The following is a 25,447-nucleotide window of genomic DNA, read 5'->3' on the forward strand; positions in this document are numbered from 1 at the left end:
CGGCGTTTCCGAGTGCGCAGCGGCACATCATCGGCCGAACGACCCTCCACCTCAGCTTCAGTGGGAGGTTCTATGTCGCCGGCGGCCTCATCATGAGGGGCTAGGGCGTCCGAGGCTTCGGGGACAGTTGGTGTCCCCTCACCTTCTTCGCCGGCCGGATTAGCCGGAGCAAGGCCCCGTTCGGCGACCTCCTTGCTCGTCACCGCCTCAATCTGAGCGGCCTTCAGTTTGAGCTTCTCGGCTTTACACATGACTTCAACTAGGAGCAAAAAATAAAGAACAAAACAAATGGGAAGATAAGGAAACTTACTCATGCCGCAGATCGACTGTGGTAGAGGACAAGCCAAATATGTGCATTACCCGGGAGGAGTAGCTTGTCAATATGATAGCGCTCAACCAGCCGATCGGTCGCATGAAGGTAGGCCACGTCACCTCTAAATTTGCCGAGCTCTGGCATCGTCTGCCACTTGATGCGAAAAGTTGGCCGCTCGGGAAAACGTATAAAAAAAATGCTCCTTCCAATGTTTGTTGGAGCTCGACATTATCAAAAGGATGAAGCCTATCCTAGACTGAAAACAAAGGTGCCCCACTTGCTTGGGATAAAAAGTAGTGGAAAGTTTTGGTTCTAGGATGTCGCTCAGTTTGAATAAATTATCACCCGCCAAGAACCTAATAGAGTTGGGAACTACCTGGCCGAGCGGAATGCGGAAATAATTGCAAACTTCTAAGAAAAACTTGTGGGGTGGAAAACGCAGTCCGGCCAGAAATTGGTCTCGGAAGAAAACAACAGTGCCGGGCGGCGGATCGTGAGGCCGATCGGCCGGTGTGGCTACCACTATTTGGTGGTCGATCGGCAGGTCATAGACTCGAGTGAGGCGCAAGGCGTCCTCCTCGTCGAACCGGCTTTCCATGTTCGAGTACCAAAGACCCGGAGCATCGCCGGTCGGCTGCGAGGTGCTAGTCATGGTCGACAAATAAGGATACGGGACCGAAAGGGAAAGTTCAAGCAAGGAATGGGGGGAAATCGACTGAAGGAGACGATTAGCAGAAAGAAGAAAGCGTTAGGAGCGAGAAAAAGGGTCTTACAAGCGAGGGAGATGGTCGGAAGAAGCCGTATGGTCGTCGGAAAGCCTGAGCACAAGGTCGCCGGCGAAAGGAGGAGCAACGGGTGTCTGGAAACGAGGAGGACGAAATGCGACGGAAACGGAGTCGAGGACTTTATATCGCCGCCCGGGAGCAATCTTCACTGTCTGATCCAGGTCATTGATATCGAGGTTGTCATCTAGCCGTCCATTTCAAACGGCGGCTGTCCCATCGGAAGTGACGCAACCGCCATACGCTGACAAACGCACGATCGCCACGTGTCAGCCGGTTACTAGCCGCATTTAATGAGCTCCCCTTACCGTGCGCAGAGCACGTGATGGGTAGTATGGGAGAACAGCGGACGTGGATTCCAAGAAAACACAAGGCACGGACAAGATATCGCCGGACGGATAGATACTGCCGAACGGATAAGCATCCTTGTGCCTGGCCGAGCGGCCTAATGCAATGAGCATTGCTCAGTCAGATCGGCAGTCCAGTCAGTCGGACTTCGCCTCCCTCGACTAGACTCGAGGGGAAGGCAAGTGATCCGGTGGTAAGAATCCGGAACCCCATAACGAGGGGTCAACGCCACGGGGAGGTCAAAGGGCCCAGTGGCCCGCCGGAGAAGGACGAGCCGATCGGACTTAGAAGAAAGGGACATCTGGTAGTAAAAGGCACCCTGGTAGGGACTAGGGTTCCGACGCTTAAATGAAACAGTACATAATGGCCGAGCTGAAGGACGTGCCGCCGTCCGGATGACGTTCTTCGCCCGGCCGGCCGGACGGACGTCCCGGCCGGGCGGTGGGTAAAAGACGGGAACATCTTCTGACAGCCGTCAAGTTGTATGGCTACGCCATACTCCTAATCTGACAACGGGGTGTCCTGCTGTCCCATCGAAGGCATGCTCGGACTGTAGCAGTATGGTGTCAGGTAAGCTCTCTGACAAGTGCATACCAAGGTATGAGTTACTGACACGTATGCACCTCGGTGGACGTGCATTAGTTCCTTCCCTGCCCTATATAAAGAGACTCTTACTTCTCAAAAGGTACACAGAATACAAGTTTGGCAGCCACTTTTTCCACCACTTACCTGACTTGAGCGTCGGAGGGTCGCCGCCGGGAATCCCTTCTCGGCTCGACTTCTGTGCAGGATCGTCGGAGCTTCGTTCGACCAGCCGGAGATCCACTCCATCGACTAGGATCGCGCCACGTGCCCAGCGTCCTTTGGTTCGGCGATTCGGACAGGATCAATTCATATTATAATTCAGGCGAAACTGCTCAAAACTTCTAGGTAGCGTTTGGAGGATCATATCGATCTGGGTTTTCCCATCAATTTCTCCTCTAAGAATCTGTATCTCGTTCAGATAAGTCATCATGTTTAGGATATGATCCCTCACAGGAGTACCCTCTTGCATGGTGGATGTCATTATCTTTCTCATGGCTTCTTGCCTAGAAGCCCTATCCTGATGACCAAAGAGTTCTTTAAGATTGTTCATAATATCATAAGCTGTTGGTAAATCTTGATGCTGATGTTGCAATACATTTGACATTGAAGCCAAAATGTAACACCTCGCCATCTCATCTGCTTTTACCCATTTCCTATGATATTCAATCTCCTCTTGGGTAGATTCACCAGTGGGTGCTTCAGGGCAAGGCTCAGTCAGTACAAATTTATAGCTTTCAGCAGTAAGAATAATGTCCAGGTTCCTTTTCCAATCTATGTAATTAGTGTTGGTGCAACCTTAGGTCAAGGTTGATCTGGGTGACCCGACTTGAGTTGACCTGACTCGAGGTATATTTTGATGTTTGACAAGAATAGAGAAGTTATATTTTGATGTTTGACAAGAATAGGAACTTGGGGGATTGTGGGTGCAACCTTTGGTCAAGGTTGACCTGGTTGACCCGACTTGAGTTGACCTGATTCAGGAAAAGTCCAAGTATGGAGACTTGGCATGGAAAGGTCCAAGCAGGGAGCTTGGCACGGGAAAAGTCCAAGTATGGAGACTTGGCACGGAAAGGTCCAAGCAGGGAGCTTGGCACGGGAAAAGTCCAAGTATGGAGACTTGGCACGGAAAAGTCCAAGTATGGAGACTTGGCACGGAAAGGTCCAAGCAGGGAGCTTGGCACGGGAAAAGTCCAAGTATGGAGACTTGGCACGGAAAAGTCCAAGCAGGGAGCTTGGCACGGGAAAAGTCCAAGCAGGGAGCTGGGCACGGGGAAAAGTCTAAGTATGGAAGCTTGGCATGGGAGGCCTGAGAGGGCCTAGCTGCTCTCCTGGATGGATGGAGCCTGAGAGGGCCTGAGCTGCTCTCCTGACTAGGCCGAGAGGGCTCTGTAGCTGCTCTCCGCACTAGGCCGAGAGGGCTGTGAGCCTGCTCGGATCGGATGGAGCCGGAGAGGGCTCGGTGAGCTGCTCTCCTGACCAGGCCGAGAGGGCCTGTGAGCTCGCTCGACCGGACGGTTGGAGAGGCTCAGCTCGCTCGACTAGGCCGAGAGGGCCTGAGCTCGCTCTCCGACCGGACGGAAGTCGGAGAGGGCTCGGTGAGCTCGTCTCCGGACTAGGTCGAGAGGGCTGTGAGCTCGTTCTCTAGATCGAAGCCTTTAGGTTTAAGGTGGAAATTGATCGGTTCACGACCGATCCAAAGGATACACCGGGTCATCCGATCGATGGTGACCGATCAAGAACCAAACAAATTGGGAGAAGGAATAGGAGGGATCGGTCCACCGATCAGGCATCCTCCCGATCGGTCCACGACCGATCGAACTATAGCGAGACCCATACATGTCGCTTCGAACTCTTGTGAGAGTTGATGTCCCCTGACCGATCAGATCCGTCCTGGATCGATCAGGGTGGAGCCTGATCGGTCTAGGTCTAGCCGTTGAGTCACAACGGCTAGATTTCTGTCTGTGTCTTCTTCTTCGCAAGTTCATATAAGAGGGCCACTACAGGGAAGGTGGACTTCTTCTTGCTCCTGCGATCTGAGCTTTGTTGAGCTCTCCACTGCTGAAGCTTCGTGTGATCTTCCCTCGGCTGGACTCCAACTGATCATTTGCTGTGAAGTGGTTGCTTCATCACCAGTCGACGAGAAGGCAAGCAAACTAGTGTTTTTACATTCATATTGTTCTTGGCTTCTCGCTGTATTTTTTGTACGCTGATCTTGTTGTTGCAAGAGAGATTGTGGCGAGGTTTCTCCATCAAGAAGGAGTTTTTATTAGCCGGTTTTCCGGGGTCTCATCCACCGACGGATTGATAGGATTCGTCCACCTTACGGACACGCCGAGGAGTAGGAGTATCATCTCCGAACCTCGTTATATCGTCGCATTTGAGGTTTGATACTCTCCTGTTTTGTTTCTATCTTTTATTTCCGCTGCGCTAACTAAAATTGTAGGAAGAAACGAGAATTTGGGGTCGGCTATTCATTCCCCCCCCCCTCTCTAGCCGCGTCCGAAGGTCCTAACAATTAGGTCCAGTAAGTCTATTCTGTTGAAGTATGATGGACAGTGGGTTGAAAGTCATCCTAAGAATCACAAATAACTTTTGGTCAGAACTCTAAATTTAGAATAATATTGATTCCTTAAACAATACTATTTTAAATTAACCAACACCTCAAAACACCGTGAATATTGTATGCCACGATAGTGTGGACGTATACAAATTCAGCATTTGTAAATGGAGGGGTTAACCCATTAATTTTATTATCTTGTCAACCTAACTTTTTGACAAATAAAATTAATAGTTGGTATCCTTTGGTCACACAAATAATAGCAGTGACTCCGATGGGGAGGATACTATTAGATGTGTCTAAGTGTATATCATTACTTGACACTAAGTCCATTAATAAGATTATGTCCCTTCCGATGGGGAAGATCACACGCTCTTAATTAACTTCCTATAGTCATCCAAAATGGAAGTCTGTTCTAGTGATCCACAAACAAGCTCATCCGATATGGAGGAAGGCACTCAGAGCCAACGCGCAAGCTTGTTTGCATCACTTACAAACCAGTAATGGAGACCATGGGATTTACTTAAAAATCTCTCTCCCACTTAGTTATTTATAAATGAGGAATTTTAACTATGCACACACAACACAATATAAAAGCAATAAATAGAAAATCTAATTTTCAACTATTATGACTTTTATCTATAGTTGTCCTCCGTGTGTTGTCATCCCAAGCTACTGCCATATTTGGCCACCTCCACCGGGTCTAGCTGTCGCATCCATCTTGCTCCTTGTTCCGCTGCGCCTCTGGTCCTCAGAAGGTTCCACACTTTACAAGATTCATTCCGCGACATAAATAGAATTTTACATTTTTGATCCTATATTCCATAAAAGGAATGTACATGTATCTAGATCAAAAATAAAATCCTAATAAAACTAAATACAGCTCCTGCTGTATTTTGTAATATAATCATGCACACACATATAAATGTCCTTGACATGTCCAAGGGTCCAATCATACACATAATAACTAAAAGCCATAATAGTTGGATCCTGCATCCACAAAGTTAGCACATCCTACTATTAACCTGCCTAAATTATGTATGAGATGTGCATAATTAAACTAATACCAAATACATAGAGGCAAAACCCTACCTCTAATACCAATTATTGGTTGCTACTCGGAAAACCTAGAGGTTCCACTGTACAAAAATTTTGTACAAAGGTCTGAACCTTTTCCTAGCTACCATGTGTTCTTTTAAATTAAATTTTGGATCGCCTGCGGAAATTAACACGTTTGATCCAAAACTTAATCTATTTGTTCCTTTAGGTTTTGACTTGGATCTCCTGCGGAACTTAACACGTTCGACCCAAATCACCTTAAGTTATTAATTCCATTAAATATTAATTTCCATAATTGGTTCCCAGTACTGACGTAGCGAGGCACATGACCTTCTTGGATATGGGAGCAACCATCACCGACTAGACAAAACCTTTTATGGAAAGCTAATATTTAATTTCCCAAAATAACTTTAGGTTAACCGAAAGGAACAATCAAATCACAAGGATAAGAAATAAACATAAGAAAACTACATTGAAAATAAATTCGAAACACTAGAATCGTAAGCCTCTTGTATTTGGTATTATTTCCAAAAATAACTAGTATGATGTGGAAAGGAAAAATTACTAGTTATACCTTTTAGAAAGACCTCTTGATCTTCTACCGTATTCCTCTTCTAACCTCGGACGTTGTGTGGGCAACGATCTTCCGAGATGAGAAACCACCAATGCACCTTCTTCTCCTCCTAGCTAGGTTCGGCCAAAACAAAAGAGCTTCACCAAGGATGAAGAAAACCACCAACCAAGCTCCAAGGGATGCAAGCTTTCTCTCCTTCTTCTTCTTCTTCTCCAAGTAGTATCCGGCCACCACAAGAGCTCCAAGCAAGAGAGAGGTTTCGGCCACCACAAAGAGGAAGAGAGGGAGAGGATGGACGGCCACAACAAGGAATAAAAGAGGGAGAAAAATAATAGAGATTGTCTCTCTTGAAGGCACCCCAACCCCCTCTTTTATATTCCTTAGCATTGGTAAATTAGGAAATTTAATTACAATAAAATTTCCTTAATTTTCCTTGACATGAATTAATTAATAAAAATTAAACAAAATTTCTTAAAACTCCATGTCTTGGCCGGCCACATCAAAAGGGGCAAATTAGGAGAGTTTCAATCAACAAATTAAAACTTCCTAATTTGTTTCCGGAAATTTTAAAAATAAAATTTCTCTTCAAAATCCCTTCATGGTTGATAAAAAGAAATTTCTATAATTTTAATTTTTCAACATGTGAATAATTTATAAAGAAGGAAAAAAATAAAATAAAATATCTTTCCAATCTACAAATAAGGAAAGAGATCTAATCTCTTTTCTTAATCTTTTGTAGAAGAGATATTTTAATTTTAATTCTCTCCAATAAATTATATCTTCCACAAAAGAAAAAATTAAAATTAAAATTCTTTTTTATTTCATTAGGGCCGGCCCCCTCTAGCTTGGGTTCAAGCTAGGGCCGGCCACCCATAAACCATGCTTAGGCCGACCCTAGCTTGATTCCCAAGCTAGCTTGGCCGGCCCCCTTTAGGTGGGTATAGAAGGTGGGTATAGGTGGGTATAGTACTCTATAAACACGAGGCTACGATAAGGACCGAGAGGAAGAATTGGTTTTGGTCTCCCGATAAAATTAAGCATCCCGTGTTCGTCCCGAACACACAACTTAATTTTATCAATAATAATTCATTCCACTATAGAACTATTATTGAACTACCGCACCAATCCCAAATTACATTTTTGGGCTTCTTCTTATTATGAGTGTGTTAGTCTCCCTGTGTTTAAGATATCAAATGTCCACTAATTAAGTGAGTTACTGACAACTCATTTAATTAATATCTTAGTCCAAGAGTAGTACCACTCAACCTTATCATCATATCGGACTAAGTCCACCTGCAAGGTTTAACATGACAATCCTTATGAGATCCTCTTAGGGACATTATCAATCTAGTATCTCTAGGACACAGTTTCCTTCAATAATCAACAACACACACTATAAGTGATATCATTTCCCAATTTATCGGGCTTATTGATTCATCGAACTAAATCTCACCCATTGATAAATTAAAGAAATAAATATCAAATATATGTGCTTGTTATTATATTAGGATTAAGAGCACACACTTCCATAATAACTGAGGTCTTTGTTTCTTTATAAAGTCAGTATAAAAGAAACGACCTCTAATGGTCCTACTCAATACACTCTAAGTGTACTAGTGTAATTATATAGTTAAGATAAACTAATTCCTAATTACACTACGACCTTCCAATGGTTTATTTCTTTCCATTTTGGTCGTGAGCTACTGTTTATAATTTATAAGGTACTGATAACATCATCTTCTGCATGTGACACCACATACTATGTTATCTACAATATAAATTAATTGAACAACTACAAACAAATGTAGATAATTTGACCAAATGTGATTCTTTATTCAAAATAAATGTTTACAAAAGCTTAGGCTTTCAGTATACACTCCAACAAATATAGTATTATTAGATATAATAATATCTCAAGTAGATAATAAGTTTACAATTCACTTAACTAAAAATAAGTGTATTCAAAATTGTTTTAAAATGAAGAAGATAGAAGTATGTCTAATTATTTAAATGTAAGGCGGAGAGAACAACCCTTAAAAAAAAGGAATAAAATTGAGAAAAATAAGAACAATAAAATAGGATAACAATACAAAAAAATCATTCTCCCATGCTCAACTCATCATCATCGGCGAAGCACAAAAAATAAATAAATAAAAAATAATGTACAAAATGACAAAACTAAATATAATCCTTAGAAAATAAAGATCGCAATGGGACTAAACCTGCCATTATCATTTATCAAGAACTAAATGGAAACCATTTTAACAACTGAGCAAAAGAAAAAATAAACCATATTTTTATTACTTAAACCAGAGCAATTATAAATGATAGAATGAAGATAAAGGAAAATTGAATAATTTATGATTGTAAATATATCTAAATAAAAATTAAATTTAATGTCTATCAAAAAAACGAAATGGTAAAGGTATCTAACTCATTATTGCTAAAAAATAATAAAATCTTCCATTTTGATCCGACACAATATGGATAAATGCATGAACATTTGAATTTAATCAAGGAGCATAGTAGTACCGACTAAATCAGCGTGTTAGTGTTAGGTGGAGATGTGAAGTTTCTCTTCTCAAATCTCAATGAGCAAGAAAAGCACACACACACACACAGAGAGAGAGAGAGAGAGAGTTGGAAAAGAAGAAGGGAAACTTCAAAAAAAAACTAACATTTTTATTTTGTATTGTATGGATAAGATAAAAAAAATTTAATTCATGTTCTTATTGATTAAAGAGAAAGCATCGCCAACTAATGAGAAATGTAACGAGAGTAGGCTATGATTGAGAGATATTGAAGAGGAATAGATTAAGTTTTATAAAATAACATTCATAATTTTAAAAAAATAATTTGTTAAAAAAAGAGTCTCTTTATGACTCTATCTATTGGAATCATAATGAGATCCTTGTGAAATTTGAAGCTTTGATAGACTGAGATCATGCAAATATTTATTTAATCATTAGAACCCTATTTTTTTCCATTCTCTTAAAAGGTATACATAAAAATATATTTAATATATTAAAAAATAATGATCCTAATTTTTAGATAATGAGATTGCATAATCTTTTATTATGTGGACCTATTTTTTTCATTATCTTTAACAAATATTTTTAATACATTAAAAATAATGAGTCCCAATAAAAAATGGGGCCCTAGGCATAGGCCTTAATGACCTATGCCTAAAGCCGGCCATGAGCACTAGCCTCCTTTCCTTTTCCCTTTCCTTTCTTAAACCATCTTTTTTTATTCTTGGAACCAGAACCTTCAGCTTCAAAAGCTTGACCAGAAATCCTTGCGAATTCAATACTCTCCGTCTCAAGTTCAGCATGGCGTGAGAAATCAGTGAAATTCTTGATACTCTCACCATGGGTCATATTCTGTTTCATCGTTTTCTAAGAATCAGGAAAGGAATGGATAACTGCTTGAACCTGTTGTTCATCGGTCAACACATGGCCAACAGTCTTAAGCTTTCGAATCATGTTACCCATCTCCCTGAGATGTTGGACCATGGTAATATTCGAGTGCTTTTTACAGCTATCAAACTTGATAGTTAGCTGACGGAACTTACTCAGACTGACTCCACTGTACTTCTCTCTAAGGGCTACTCAGACAGCATGAGTAGATGGTAATAGCTCATACTCAAATACCAAGTCATCCACCATTGAACTAATCAATATACCCTTAGTAATGGAGTCCTTCCTTTTCTATGCCTTATAGGCATCAAGGCCACATCTATACTGTGCTATAGAACCATCAATCGGTTCCTCCATGATTTGATTTACAGCCTCTAAAACTTCTTATTCCTCAAGAACGTATTGTATCTTGAGGTGCCAGATTTTGTAGTTATCCTCATATAATTTTTCACCCTTATTGAGGTCAACTATGATGTTTTTAGTTGTCATGATCTATATAAATAAACACATTATTTATTATTTCAGTGTAATTCATATATATGCAATTATTTATTGACTCAGTGTAAATTAGAGTTAGTTTACAAAATCAAATGATAATATTATTTCCACTCATCATTTGTATGTTCTAATCTAATCAACACTGATCAATCATATTACACACATCTCATCTAATGAATGAATCATTATTAAAATGAATTAATCATTTTTCATATGAACTAATCATATGGATATATGAATGAATCATATTCACATGAACTAATCATGTCATGAAATGAACTAATCATTTCCAAGTTTGTTAACATATAACATAACTTTTCAATATATAATTCTGTTTGTACATAACGACAGAGATTATTACATGACTCAAAAACTGATGAGCTAACAATGTTCGTACATAACGACAGTAAACAGAACACTAATAAACTAGATAAGCCAACACTGCTCCCACTAGGGCAAACACTAATGTAGCAGCCAATATTATCCCTATTAACCTGGACTCATTTGGGATAATCTCAGATGGGGCAGCTTCAGGATTCTCCATCAGATCCATTTCTGGAGCTTCCTCGAATATTTCCTGATCCTCTTCAAACTCTTCAGGCTCTTCTTCACCCATATGGTGAAGCAGTTATTCACACAGTTCTGAATATGTGACGCGTCCTTCATGACGTCCCCATACATAATCTGCTATTACCTTAGGATACTCTAGCAATGATTGCATTAATGCCCAGATCCTATAACTATTCAGGACTGGAAATTCTTCTTGCTCAAGTTTCCAAAATAGTCTATCAAGCCGTCTAACATGTCTGTCGACTCCATAAGCAGACTTATATTCTATCTTCTGAATCTCCTCTTGGAGCTGGTTTCGCCGCACTTCACGACGAGTCAATGTGGTAATAGTCTGTGCGATCTGAAAAATTGAATTTAAATAAGTCAGTACAAAACCGACTAACTAGTACAAAACCAGTTTAATTCAATTCATACGGGCATAATATCATCATTATAAATCAAGAAAAATATATTTTCTTGATTTTCAGGAGTTTAAGTCGACTGACCCATTGGATCGGTCAATCAGGAATCCGGATCATAAGCTTAATCTATTGTCCTCATATAACTAATCTAATTGGACAGGGATTTCTGACCTATGTTCTGTTATTGTTTAAGCTCACTTGAGTCAATCTCAGACTTATTGATCAAACTTAGGTCCGTTTGATTCATCCAATGATTCATTAGAACAAATCTAATCTTTTTGATCAAATCTGACACAACAGAACTAATCTGGTCATATTTGATCAGCCCAACTTTTGTAATCAGGATCACCCCAATTGATTCAATAATAAACCGAACTGGTTAAACCAATAAATAATTTGAATCAGATCTAGGTATCATTGAATCAAACTAGTCTGCTTAAATTAATTAATAATTTAAATCAGACCTGGGTTTGATTGGACAAGTTGGTATGGTTCCATTTTTAATAAATTAAACTATAAATTAAATAAATATTTATTTACTAATTAATAAATACATTTCCTTATGTATTTAATTAATTAATAAATATATTTAATTAAATTTTATATCACTGTTCATGTACACAAGAAAAAAAAAATTAAAAGCATGCATGCATTTTTTTTTCCTCCTTCACTCTATGCTTCATTAAAAAAAAAAAAATTAATGTTCATGTGTCGATTTTTTTTCCAATCGATTCGTTGAATGATTTAAATGTACTGTGCTTCGTCAAAACAACATTGTTCATCCTTTTCTCTCTTCAATCAATTCAAAAATCGATTAAATTATTATACGCGATTTTAAATCGATTGAAACGAAATTTCAATCGATTCAATTCAATTAAATTGATTGGTTAATCGATTCAATTGATGAACAGTGCTCATTGTTCATCTTCTTCACAACAGAAGAAGAAAAAACGTGAGTTTTTCTGCGTCGATTTTCATACTTTCAAATCTATCCTCTGATACTATTATTGGTTCTTTGAAAGCATGAAATAAAACGAAACGAAAGTGATAACCACTCACAGTGATCTCCCGAAGAAATCGCAATTGAAGACACCGGTCGACGAAGAGGCTGCTACTGTCGGAAGCATGATCACGGGGTAACCGAAAAGCACTTTAAAATTTACGAGCCAAATCTCAACCTCTGGACGTTGTCCTTTGCTCGACCAAAACAGATAGTTTAAATAAGTACTTTTAATTTATTCTAATAGATGGAAAATTTCTATCGAGTTAATTAGTCAACTCTAAAATTATTTGATTCAAATAATTTTATACCTAAATTATTAAAATAATAATAACAATAATGTATTATTATAAATTTAATCTTTAAATCCATTTATTTCTATATTTCATGGAAAATATTATATATCTAATGTTTTATACACGATAAAATATTTAGAAAGAAATGTATTTTAAAAAATTATTAAATAACACGTTATTTATACTTTTTTATTAATAAAATAGTTATTCTCATCCAGTTTAGTTTCATAATTATAAATTATCAACTTAATCACTTTTAATTGCACACCATTTTTTTGGAATAAAAAAATAGAAAATTATAAATGAGGTGTTATTATTTTGATAATTTTAAAACGAAGAGTACCTGAATACTTAAGTTTTGTTTTTTTATTATATATTTTAAAATATATATTTGTTTATTTTGGCAATCCATATAAAAATTATAATCCCAGTTAAATCGGAAAGCGCACGTGACGGTCAATACCGAAGTTCAGTATGCTTTTAGTTACATCCTCTATTTAGAGGAATTTTTTTTACAAATATATCGCAGCCGGGATTCGAACCATAGATGTCTGAGTGACAATCTGAATGTACTACCGCGGCACCATGACCGCGGGGACTTGGTAATGCATATACCTGCTATATAAGAGATATTTTGATATTTTGGGTAGGGGTGTAATCGAATCGAGCCGAGCCGGACTCTTGAATGTTTGAGTTTAGCTCGTTTATAATTGAGCCAAGCTCAAACTTTATTTAATGAATATATTCATGGCTTATAAGTTTTTATCGAGTCTAAACGAGCTTAATAAATATAAATTATAATTTTAAATATTCATTAAAAATTAAATTATATATTTAAAAAAAATTATAATATTCCTATTAAAATTTATAATTTTATTCAAATAAATAAATTTAATATATTTATCTATATATTGTATAAATAGAATATAAAATTTATAAATTAAATATCAAAATTATTAGTATTTTATTTAAAAGTTAATTCATAAACTTAACGAATATGTTCATGAGATAACGAATTGAATATTATGAAATTTGAGCTTGATTTATTTATCTTGACGAGTCTCCTTACACGAGTTCAAATGAACTCAAATAAATTTTTATCGAATCGAACTTTGAATAACTTATTTAACCTTTTAATTTTGAATTATAAAATTATAAAGGAGCACTATTTTGGTAATTTCAAGTGGCAGGGCTCTTTTATTTTATATATAGAGAGAGACTGTTTCTTTTTCTTCGTTCCCATCCCAAACCCCAAACCCTGAGCCCTATCGCCGCCGCCCTTATACGGCCCTCTCCACCGATCTCCGCCCCGCAACCAGGTACGGCCCTCTCCTCCGATCTCCGCCTCATATCGTTGTCTCTTCTGCACGTTCCCATCTTCCCCGGCGTCTCAGACCCATCTTAGTGGCCTCGACTCCCTTTTCTTCCCCAACGTTGCGGCCCCACTTCCCCATCTTCGCCGCCGCCGCCTTAACTCCCCACCCCTCTCGGACTCTGGGTTTACTTCTGGAAATCCCATATTCTCTACCGCCTCAGCACGTCAGCTGCGCACCTCACCTCTGCTGTATTTGATCTTTTAGTTTTTTAATGATTTTTTGGGTGATTTTATCTCAAGTGATGTTGATCATGAATTACTCTTTTGTGGAAACAAATCTTCCGCCGACTAACAAAGCTTCACAACTATCCACTTTACTAATTTTGTGTGTTTCTTAGGAATTTATTATGTTTCAATTACTATTTTTAATGACTTTGCATTTTATTGGTTATTGCTTTTAATTCTGGAGATCTCAACAGAGAGTGATAAGATGATTTTGGTTATCAGGTTTTCATAAAAATATTAGATTTTTTCATAGTTCGTATCAATGTTTCTATCTTGGTCAGGATTTAGATACCACTCTCTTTATCGGATGTATTTACTAAACTTTGATTTGTGTAAATTTTAGTGTGGCAAGAAACTCTAAGAGAAAACTAGGAAAGACAGAAAGAAAATAGATAGCATTTGTGGGACGATACAAATTGGGGAATTACATTGTTGCTATGAGATCATAGTTGAATCAACCTGATCAATCTGGTCAACTACTTAATCAGATTTGAAAGCTTTGTGCATCAATGAAAATTCAAAATACAAATTGTCTCATCATTTCCTATTATCTTTATATCTGTGTTATTTTGGACACAAGTACTGGAACACAACAAATTAGCATATAGGATTTCCTTATTTTTGTTTAAAATTTTATTACTTAGTAATGGACCAAGGTATTAGGTGTTGATTTGTTGCCAAATGTGTAGTATTGGGTTAGAGGACTTTTAGCTTCTAAATGTGTAGTATTATAATTGAATCGGTTGGGATATGATTTTGGTTCAATTTGACTTGAACTGGATCTAAGTGTTTTTTGTCCAAACCAGCATTTGCCAAGTAAACTAGTGTTGCTCTACTGTTCTGCATCTTTCCTCCCATTGCGACACCTTCTCATTGTTTTACACATGAATGAGCCACCTCCAACATTCCCTCATGCCTAGCTGCTGGTGGTTCTCCCCTTCTGTCTGTTATAGGTGCATTATATTTCTATAGATGATTCTCCTATGCTAGCAGGATTTAAAACAAAATATTGTTGATCTTATAATTTAGAATATGTAAGCCTACAAAATTCATATTGTAAAACCTTTCAAGGAAGTAAGTGTTGGTGCCAACTTATCTGAGTATCCCCTAAATGCAAATTTTCTGTTTGGCCTTCTAGATGCAATAGGTTGCACTTTTATTGTAGGAGAATCTAGTCAAACCATCTACACTAGATGGAGAAGAAACACAGTTGGCCAGATGGTCTTATTGACTGTCGATTGATAACATTTTCTCTGTTCTGAGTATCCCCTAAATGCAAATTTTCTGTTTGGCCTTCTAGATGCAATAGGTTGCACTTTTATTGTAGGAGAATCTAGTCAAACCATCTACACTAGATGGAGAAGAAACACAGTTGGCCAGATGGTCTTATTGACTGTCGATTGATAACATTTTCTCTGTTTTTTATAACTTATTATTGTCATTTATCTTATCAACATTGCTGTATGATGCTAGCAATTGTAAAATGCTGACTACTGGATATGTTTTATGATTCCTTTGCTCTAAACTATTTCTGTTTGTTTTTTTCGTTCTCTTGATTTGTTCCTGAATCTTGTTCTCGTTAAAGCTGTATTTTGACATTTATTTGATTTATATCTATTTATTAACTCTATAGAGCATCAACTTTTATACAGTGATTATCTTCTATTTATTCCCTTTTGATTTCTTTCTCATTCTGATAACGCAAGGAATTGGATGTTACTGCTGTTTTTAGTCCACAATTTATAAGAGAATACCTGAATGGAACTGATTGATTGTTATCTCCTTTGCAGTCTAAAATGGTTGCACTCAGAGGTCAAGATTCAACACTTGCTGAGGAAGAGTTGCTGAATGATTATGTTGATGATGCTGAGGAATCTGAAACAGAATCAGACGAAGAAGTGCGACGGAGTGAACCTGCCAAGAATTATATTAATAATAAGGAGGCTCTTCTTGAGAGGCTTGGTGATATAGCTTGGCCAGAGCATGTCAAATGGATTGACAAGCTGACTATTGATCACAACCCAGAGCAAGAAATAGATGCCAATGATGATCTGATACGTGAATCAGCATTTTATACGCAAGCTTTGATTGGCACTCGGCAGGCCTTTGAGAAGTTGCAGTCCATGGGTGTTCCGTTTCTCAGGCCTCCAGACTACTATGCAGAGATGGTGAAAAGCGACTCTCACATGTTGAAGGTGAAAACCAAGCTTTTGGAAGAGAAAAAGAAGATTGAGGAAGCAGAAGAGAGGAAGAAAGCTAGGGAAGCAAAGAAATTGGCGAAAGAAGTCCAGGTGCAGAAGACAAAAGAGAGGGCAAAGCGCAAGAAAGACGAGATTGATTCTGTGAAAAAATGGCGGAAACAACGACAGCAAAGTGGGTTTTCGAAAGGTAATGATGATGAAATGAAATTGCCTCTGGATGACGGTGATGATGATGGCGGGTTCAATAAGTCGAAGAAAAGGCGCACGGGGGTTGCTCCTGGAGACAGATCTGGAGGATTCGTAAGGAGAGGAGATAAAAATAAGAAGAGAGATCACAGAGAATCAAAGTTTGGCCACGGGGGCAGGAAAGGCATGAAGAAGCAAAACACTGCTGAATCAACAAATGACTTCAGAGCCTTCAACAAGAACAAATTTTCAAGAAACAAAGGGGGGATGAAGAAGTGATAAAGAGTTATTAGCTTTAATTTAAAGACTGAAATTCGGAGATTGATTCTGTTATGGTGTTGTATAAGAATTTTGTGGTAGTTAGACTTGCAATTAATGCTTTGAGAATTTTCTTAAGTGGTTTCATTAAGGTGTTTGTATATTATTTTATCTAACTTTTGATAAACTATCTCAATCTTGTCTAAACTAATCTCTTAGACTGGATCTGTATCAACTAATTCAGCAGGTGAAATGAAACCATTGGAAGTCAACTGCAAATCTAATAAATACCAAACAACAATAATTCAAGAACAACAAAAATAACCATTAGTGCAACTATTTGGAGGACTACAATCTAAGAACATCTACATCAAAAATTGAGTACACGTAAAAACAAGTGATTAAACAAACAAGTCCACCTCTATGCTGCTTCAAATTAAAGCAACATAATCTATTGATAGACCAAGGTACAGTTTAGCGCATCTGGTCTAATAGACCAACATAATCTATTAAAGCAAATCTAAGTCTGATGAAAATGAAAGACTCGAAGGCAGTTTCCATGCTCGATTCTATGTCTATCCTTGGCACAGAATACTTCAATGGACAAACTCCATGGAACCCAATAACCAACAGCACCATCTGACAAAGGATTGTTAAGCAGCATCTGCTTCTTCATTCAATCCAAGCTCCTGTTCCACCTTCTTCCATCCCTGAACCAAATTTTCAGGGAAACGCTTCTTCACCTTATCGATTACTTCCTTGGCTGCCTGCACCTTGTCTACCTTAACCAGACCACTCACCAAGAGCTTCACTGTCTCAAAGTCCGGGACTTTATTAAACCTCAAGCTATCTTTGAACACTGCAAACCCAGTGTCGAAATCCTCATGCTCGCACAAATGTGTGAGCAAAATCTTAAACATCTTCGCATTCGGTCTTGGACCTTTCTTCCTTAGTCCCCTGTATACCTGTATGGCATCTTCGTGTTGACCTGCGTTGAAGTGGCAGGTAATGAGATAAGTATAGGTGATGCGATCGGGGCCGAGGCCGGCAGCCTCCATCTCCTTAATCAGCTCAAGGACTTCCTCTGGCTTCCCGTTTAGCGCTCTATGCATAACTCTCACATTGTAAGCAGCATGATCAGGCACACAACCCTTCTCAATCATCTTCTTCCACATCTCCTCCGCCTCCTCCTGCTTCCCTGTCTTGTACAGAGAATCGATAAGTGTGGTGTAGATGATGAGTGTCGGCTCGAGTTGCTTCACCTCCACCATCTCTTGCAACGTCTCCAAGGCCTTGGTGACCTTGCCGGTGAGGCAGAGAGATTTAATGAGGATGCCATAGGAGAAGCAATCGGGCGTGATGGAGTGCTCCTCCAAAAGCTCGGAGAAAAGATTTATCACTCGAAATGGCTTCTTTGCGCGAATGAAGGCCGAGAGGAGCGCGTTGAAGGACAGAACCGAACGGGGAGCAGAAGTGAGCGTCGGCACCTCGTCAAAGGTGCGCATGGCGTGGTCGAGCATGCCGGTGGTTCCGTAGGAGAGGATTAAAGAAGCGACGTAAGGCTCCGTGAGGGAGGTAGCCTCGGACTTGCGGGATTCGATAAGGGCTTCGACGTCAGAGAAGCGGCGGGTGCGTGCGAGCCGGCGGACGGCGAGCTCCAAGGCGTAGCGAGAGGTGGTTACCGAGGAGGATTTGGCGTCGATGGCGGACAGAATGGAGACAGCGCGGTCGGGGTCGAATTCCTTCTGGAGGCGAAACTTGGCGACGGCGGCGGATATTCCAGCGGAACCCGATGCATTCTCAGCTGTGGAGAGGCCGCGACGGAGATGGCAGAAGAGGGACAAGTGGCGGCGCGAGGCGAAGAGGAAGAAGGCCATCGGAAGAGACGGAGACCAGGAAGAATCGGCGGGGTTTAGGGTTTCTGATCTCAGCCTATTTGAACTCTAACCGAGCTCTCGATCTGTTAAATCCCGGATACGAAATGAACCGGCCCAGCAATAGCCCAAATACCTTTCCCTCCAGCCCAAATTAAAGAGCCCAAATGCTATTGGTGAGATTTGAGAACTTGCTTTTTAAAAATGCAAATTGATGTTAGGTATATGGTGAGATAAATTTTAGATCGTTAATTCCTGAGTGAATGTATAGTTTTCACTCGATGGATGCTCTCGGACTTACTTCAAACACCATCCTCCATGTGCTGAGTGCATACCGAATCGAGTAGATCCTTTGTTTGCAATCCTAATACTATCAATTGATTCTTTCTCCAAAGTTGCCAACTTTTGCATAACTGTACTAATCACATCACACATGGACATAATTGAATCCTTGTTTTGTTGCCCGTTAAGAACATGCAGCTAATGATTCTTTCCGTGGACTAAATAGTAATTAGAGATTTAGTTAAATTGGTTAGTTGTTAAATAACAAAAGAATTCCACCAAAATGATTATTAAAAAGATGGAAAATCCAACTCAGTTCCTTCTCTATCCATTAATTCGCTCCTCCAATCCAACCAGCCACGTTGGTGGGGCCCTGCGAAAGAGATGGCCCATGAATATGCATTAAAGAAAAAATATGATGAGTTAATGTCCTGTCCTGTGCGTGCATTAATATTTCAGAAAATTTCATTTTGTCGTCATCTGCTGTTTCATTTTTTTTTATATTAATTTCCCTGTTGTTTAAGATATTATAAAAATACATTGTTTGGCTTGTTTCTTTCTCCTTTTTGGGGCGTAAATTTAACAGAATTGAAATAAATTTAAAAAGCAGAGTTAATTTGTAAAGGAATTTGGATTTATTTGCCGCAAGCTTTTGCTTGTCAAGTTGTCCGTGGACCATGGGCGCTGTCCAAGGAAGAAGAAGAAGACGAGGATGAGACAATTCTTAAGCGCTGCAACTGCATCCATGACGCTAATTTGCAGCTCCCGGTTCGGTGGTTTGTGATCGAGCAGATTCTCATTCTCCAGGAATCCTTGTTCTTTTCTTGCTCTTCCCATTTCTGATCGCAGTTGCAATCCGAGGCCTTGGGCGCTTGGCCATGGAGTACGAACGCATCCATAAGCCGTTGGCTGCGCAGGCAAGGCTCTTCCTTTTCTCGCTATTTTTGAGCTCCCTCGAGGTGTGGATTCTAGGGTTTATGATACTGTTTTGTGGTCTAGGGCGGCGGGTTCTCTCCGAAGAAGCTTCGGAAGGTGTTGCTCAGAGTGGAGAGGAGGAGAAATGAAGAGGAGGAGATGGAATCGAAGGCTTCGTTGAGATCGGAACCGTCGGAGGTCGAGAGCGGAAGTAAGTTCTCCCCTTTCTGAGAAAAAATTTGTGTGTTTGCGCTTTGATTGAAGCGATCTGCGGCGGAATCTTGCAGGGGCCAGCGAGGTGGATAGTTGCAAGGACGTGGAGTGCTCCATTCCGAACAGATCGAGAGATCTTCCGATCGCCGCAGGGAGGATTAGGGTACAAGAGGACGATGCTCTCGAATCAGACAGTGCGTCCGCCGGATTCGAGTTCCAGAAGGCGGAGAGGACGCAGTCACTCCCGCCGAACCGGTCGACGGCCACGGCGGGGTTGGTGCCGCCGTTCTCGAAGCCAGCGCCGTCGAAGTGGGACGATGCGCAGAAGTGGATTGCGAGCCCGACATCGAACCGAGGCGGAAACAAGGGCGGCGGCGGAGGGCAGGCGAGGAAAGGAGGCTTAGCGGGATACATAACTCGTCAGGCTTCTTCGAAGTTCGTTTTGGACGCGGTGGAGGAAGCCGATACCAAGAGAGTGGACGTGAACGTGAACCATGCTCAGAAAGAGACGGATTCAGCAGCCATGCCTGGAGTTGTTTTCGACAATTCTGATGGTAACTCCAACATCCATGGCTTCTTTGCTTCTCTTCTGTTAAGCTTTTCGTTTTATCTGCTGCTCTTTGTGGCTGTAGATTTTCTTTCTAGCTTCCTGCTTCTCATCTTTATTGATGCTTCTTGAATTTCAGATTTATCTAGTGAAATAGAAACTTTAAGTGCAAAATTCTATGAAACCGTTCTTCTCGGCTAGGAAGATAGAAAATTACCAAGTGTAAGAAGTTCTATGATTGACTTAAAGTTGTTTCTTTTCAGAAATGTAGATTTTGTCCTGTATATTTGGATTGATTATTAGACAAATTGAATAGGTCGTAAAGAGAGAAAGAGATAAAAAAAAAAAATTACAGTGAATATGCTAAAAGATCACTAGTGATGCATTGCTTTTACAGATAGTTAGAACTTCAACACATTCCCAATTCATCCTGGCTTTATGAATGTGTCGTAATTCTCTGCAGCTAATCCAAGTTGGCACGATCTATCGACTACTCAGAGTGCTACGGCATTTATGACACCAGCAGCCACTGTCAGGGCTGTGTCTATGAGGGATATGGGTACAGAAATGACTCCTGTGGCAAGCCAAGAGCCTTCTCGGACAGGAACACCCATTAGAACAGCTTCACCGTCGACACTGCAAAAAACAGCTACATGTTCAACTCAGACATACCCAGCCGCTGGCAACGAGGAACAACAGAGCATTAGAGAGGTGCCGGAGAAGGAGCAACGAAAAACCACCAGGAGGGAGATACTCATGCTAGGCCAGCAATTGGGCAAGACGAACATAGCTGCGTGGGCCGGCAAGGAAGAGGAAGCAACCGATGCATCTACTTCGACTAAGACGGTGTCAAAGGAGGAGGACCTGGCCAGAAGTGCCCCTGGAGCTCGTGCAGCGGCATGGGAGGAAGCTGAAAAGGCCAAGTATCTTGCTAGGTATTGAAGTCCACATAAGTGATCATGTTGCTTGTGAGGCTTTCTCTACTTTTGATTGCCAATGGAAATGGTTCAAGTGTTGGTAGGTTTTGAATTCACATGAAGAAATTTGTTTCTCAGGTTTAAAAGTGAAGAGATCAAAATTGTAGCATGGGAAAATCATCAAAAAGCAACCATAGAAGCTGAAACAAGGAAAGTTGAGGTACATGCTCCATTGCTTTCTCCTTGTAAAGCAATTATTTTGAACAATTGAATTGTCGATTCTACATGACTAACTACAAAACATAGTGATCATTTTTGACGATTTCAATCTCGTCAGGTTGAGGTAGAGAGATTGAGGGCATCTGCCTATGAGAGATTGATGAACCAGCTCGCGGCTGTAAGACACAAAGCCGAAGACAAGCGAGCGGCAGCAGAAGCCAAAAGAAATCAAGAAGCTGCAAAAACTGCCCAACAAGCAGACTACATTCGAAGAACCGGTCGCATTCCTTCGAGATTTTCTTGCTGGAGTTGGTGTTCCTACTGCAGATTTCTTTGAAGGAAAAGAAGGCTCATTCCACAGAAGAAGAGGAAGAATTCTAAATAGATGTGTCGTTAAATGTTCATTGTTTTTGAATAATCAATTATTGTTTATGTAAAGTTGATGATCATGAAAAACCATCAAATATTTGTTATGTCAACAGAAATGTAAATTAGATTGTTTTATGTTCGTATTATAATTTGACCTAGTTCTTTTGCTGCTTTATCAAAACATTTCAGGATTGCTCACATCAAATTAAATACTCAAATATTGTTTAAAAAAAATATGACAATGAAAATCACCAAATTATGATGATTACAATCAATATCTATATTTTTAAATTGGATAAATAACTAGCCATGCAATTTTTATATATCACATTTCAACTTGATCATAACAGGCCTCCAACTCTCAATCACTGTCATCTTTACTGTTCTTTTTCGTTTTTTTTTGACCAACTTTTCAATTTGAATAAATTAAATATTTAAAAATATTTATAATACGAGAGTGACGTCTCATTTCATGTGTTGTTTATTATAACAAACACTTTGTTTAAATATTTGGACCATTGTTACACCAGGCGATTCTTGATTAGCTAATTCATTAGTTAGTTGTCCATTTCATGATAAGCTAATTTTATTTTAGAACAATAAAAATTAATATATTTTCATGCACAATGACCATGTGAGATCTACGAGCCTACTCCTTTATTATTTTTTTTTTCTTGTTATTGAATATTCATTAACCGAACACTTTCTTTTATTAAAAAAATGTAACATGTCCATAAAATATATTCACCAAATAATAAAGTGAAATCAATTTCAAGTTCAACTCTCCCAATAATTGAATTGGTTGGCTTCACGTCTAGTTTGAGCATTGAAAAAATTAATTAGAAAATTAGTAAAAAAAACACATGTAGCCTCTACATATACTTTATAAATGACAATTAATTAGTAACAATAATTAATTAATTAATTAAATTTTAAAGTTAAATATATATTTACTCATGTCTATTATCTGTCATTGTCAGCTTTAATTAGTAGAGATAAAATGTCAGTATAGTTGTCGAAATTGACTTGTTATTTTATTTTTAAAAATTTAGTACGTTAGGTAGCTGTCGAAATTGACTATTCTTTACTCTCTCTACGCAATTTCTTAATCATGTTTCCTTCGACGAATTGATTGTTAAGCTTTTTTATATTTCAATAAAATTAACATTTATATATATATATATATATATATATATATATATATAATGCATGGATGTCTTGATTCTCAAAAGGAAATCGGAGAGTTCGAAGATGCACCCGAGTGCTTAGACTTGTGAGGATCATCAAAGAATATGCATCGTTCAGACTCCCGGGTGCTTAGACCTTCAAAAATGAATCAGGATACCCAGAAGTGACTATGGGCATCAGGACCTATGAGGATCGCTTAGGAATGTGCACCGAATAAGTGTATAGGGTATATATATAGATATATAGAATGATATCCTGAACAACTTACCCTATACAATTGTAGGTGACATCTAACGTGGACGCTCTGACGCGGCCTTTACTCATTTTTTTTATTCCCCTCTTTCATCTGCATGCAACTTTTTTCTCTCTCTCCTATATGTAAATTTCTCTCATGCATACAATGTGGTGTTGGTCTTTAAAGACTAGTACCAGTGTTGGTATTGGTCTTTAAAAACCAACATCAACACTAATTTAAAATTAGTACCAACCAGCGCCAACATTGGTTTCAATCCAGCACTAGCTAACACCACGTTAATGCTGGCTATTGGTACTAGTATTTAAGACCAACACCACCGCTAGTTTCAAATCAGCACAACATTGGTGATGGTCTTTAAAGACTAGGACCAATTGGTGCTGGTTTCAAAATACTGTTGGTGTTAGTCTTTCAAGAACAGCACCAACGCTTATGCTGCTCTTGAAGACCAGCATCACAACACCAAGTACTTTAGAGACTGGCACCACCAACATTGATGCTGCTCTTGAAGACCTACACCACAACACCAATCACTTGAGAGACCAACACCAAGGTGTTGCTCTTGAAGATAAGCACCTTGGTGTTGGTCTTTTAAGATCAGCACTAGCATTGATTTTGGTCTTTAAAGATCAACACCAATGTGGTGTTAGTTTGAAATCAACATTAGTGCTGGTCTTTAAAGATCAATGTTAGTGTTGGTCTTTAAAAATCAGCACCAATTGATATTGGTTTTAAAATAGTGCTGGCGCTGGTCTTGAAAGACTAGCACCTACATTGATATAGCTCTTGAAGACCAGCTAGACCAGCTGGTGCTAGTCTTCAAGACAGACCAACACCAAGCACTTTGGTGATGGTCTTGAAAGACCAACACCAATATGGTGCTAGTTTGAAACCAGCGTTGGTGCTGGTCTTTAAAGTTAAAGACCAACACCAACATAGTGTTGGCTGGTGTTGATTTCAAACCACTGTTGGTGTTGATTTTTAAGGATTAGCACCAATGCTAGTGATAGTCTTTAAAGACTAGAACCACCTTGCATGTAGGAGAAAGACTGTTGGTGCAGTTGACATCAATGTTTAAATCAAAGTTTTGATAAATGACAAAAGGATTAAAGTTAGAAGTGGTGTGCTTTAACCTTTCTACCAAGTATGCAGGACTTGACTGGTCTGACACCAGACTGAAATCCAGTTAGGTCTGAAGGACTATGATAGCTGGTGTAGAAGTCTAAATAGGTCAAGGAGTGACCCGATATCTGGTGGGAAGTTCGGTTGGGTCTGTGAGACCTGACAGCTGGTCAAAGTCCTGTTGAATCTGTTGACCTGACCCTTAGGTGACCCTATTTGGTGCACGCTCTTAGGTGACCCTTATATGTCCGGGCACTCGGGAGTGTTCCCGGACACTCGAACATGTGAGGGTTACCTAGGAGTGTGCACCGAACAAGTGTGCACGGTGCCCGGGTACACTCTCGGGTGCCAGACATGTAAGGGTCACCCAAGAGTGTGTGTGTGCGCGCACGCACACACATATAAGAAATGTCACCCTACATACTCTTGGACGACTCTCATAGATTTGGGATTTGGGCGCCCGGATACACGGCCAGGTGTCCAGGCCCTCAAAAGTGAATTGGGGCGCCCGGATGAACATCCAAGCACTTGGATATATCCATTTTGATAAATGATGTTAAGATCAACAAGTGCCCATGATTATGCAAGGTAAAGTGTACAGTATAACAAAAAAAATGAATCCACTATCTTAACGGTTCTCCTAGTACCGATCCCACAGATAAATCGTTAGATCCTGAGAATCGATCCCTGATCATTATGCTAGAAATGTCAGACGTCCACTGTTTACGCTACGCCCTTGGAGCAAATGTGCAACATAATAAGACTGTAAGAATTTGTTATGTTACACATCTTACTTGTACAACCATGGGGTACCGGATAATAAGGTATAATCTTGATCATGATCATCACATACATTTTAATCAGTGATGTGTAGGTGACCAATTCAACAGATGCCTAGGGA

General features: G+C 39.6%; 3 protein-coding genes across 3 annotated transcripts; 2 read left to right on the forward strand and 1 right to left on the reverse strand.

The window, feature by feature from the left end:
• Window positions 1-13,597: 13,597 nt before the first annotated feature.
• Window positions 13,598-16,798, forward strand: LOC122045990 (probable rRNA-processing protein EBP2 homolog). Its single transcript, XM_042606453.1, has 2 exons — window positions 13,598-13,721; window positions 15,793-16,798. Exon 2 carries the CDS (start codon window positions 15,799-15,801, stop codon window positions 16,666-16,668), a length of 870 nt encoding a protein of 289 aa, XP_042462387.1. The 5' UTR covers window positions 13,598-13,721; window positions 15,793-15,798; the 3' UTR covers window positions 16,669-16,798.
• A 205-nt stretch (window positions 16,799-17,003) lies between these two features.
• LOC122045989 (pentatricopeptide repeat-containing protein At4g36680, mitochondrial-like) lies at window positions 17,004-18,579 on the reverse strand. Its single transcript, XM_042606452.1, has one exon. The coding sequence runs from the start codon at window positions 18,522-18,524 to the stop codon at window positions 17,301-17,303; it is 1,224 nt and encodes a 407-aa protein (XP_042462386.1). The 5' UTR covers window positions 18,525-18,579; the 3' UTR covers window positions 17,004-17,300.
• An 861-nt stretch (window positions 18,580-19,440) lies between these two features.
• On the forward strand, window positions 19,441-22,139 carry LOC122045991. The gene is made up of 6 exons (XM_042606454.1): window positions 19,441-19,720; window positions 19,803-19,929; window positions 20,006-20,485; window positions 20,942-21,413; window positions 21,534-21,615; window positions 21,733-22,139. Exons 1-6 carry the CDS (start codon window positions 19,682-19,684, stop codon window positions 21,949-21,951), a joined length of 1,419 nt encoding a protein of 472 aa, XP_042462388.1. The 5' UTR covers window positions 19,441-19,681; the 3' UTR covers window positions 21,952-22,139.
• The last annotated feature ends 3,308 nt before the right edge of the window (window positions 22,140-25,447 follow it).

This window comes from Zingiber officinale, chromosome 2B, assembly GCF_018446385.1.
Source record: "Zingiber officinale cultivar Zhangliang chromosome 2B, Zo_v1.1, whole genome shotgun sequence".
NCBI lineage: Eukaryota > Viridiplantae > Streptophyta > Magnoliopsida > Zingiberales > Zingiberaceae > Zingiber > Zingiber officinale.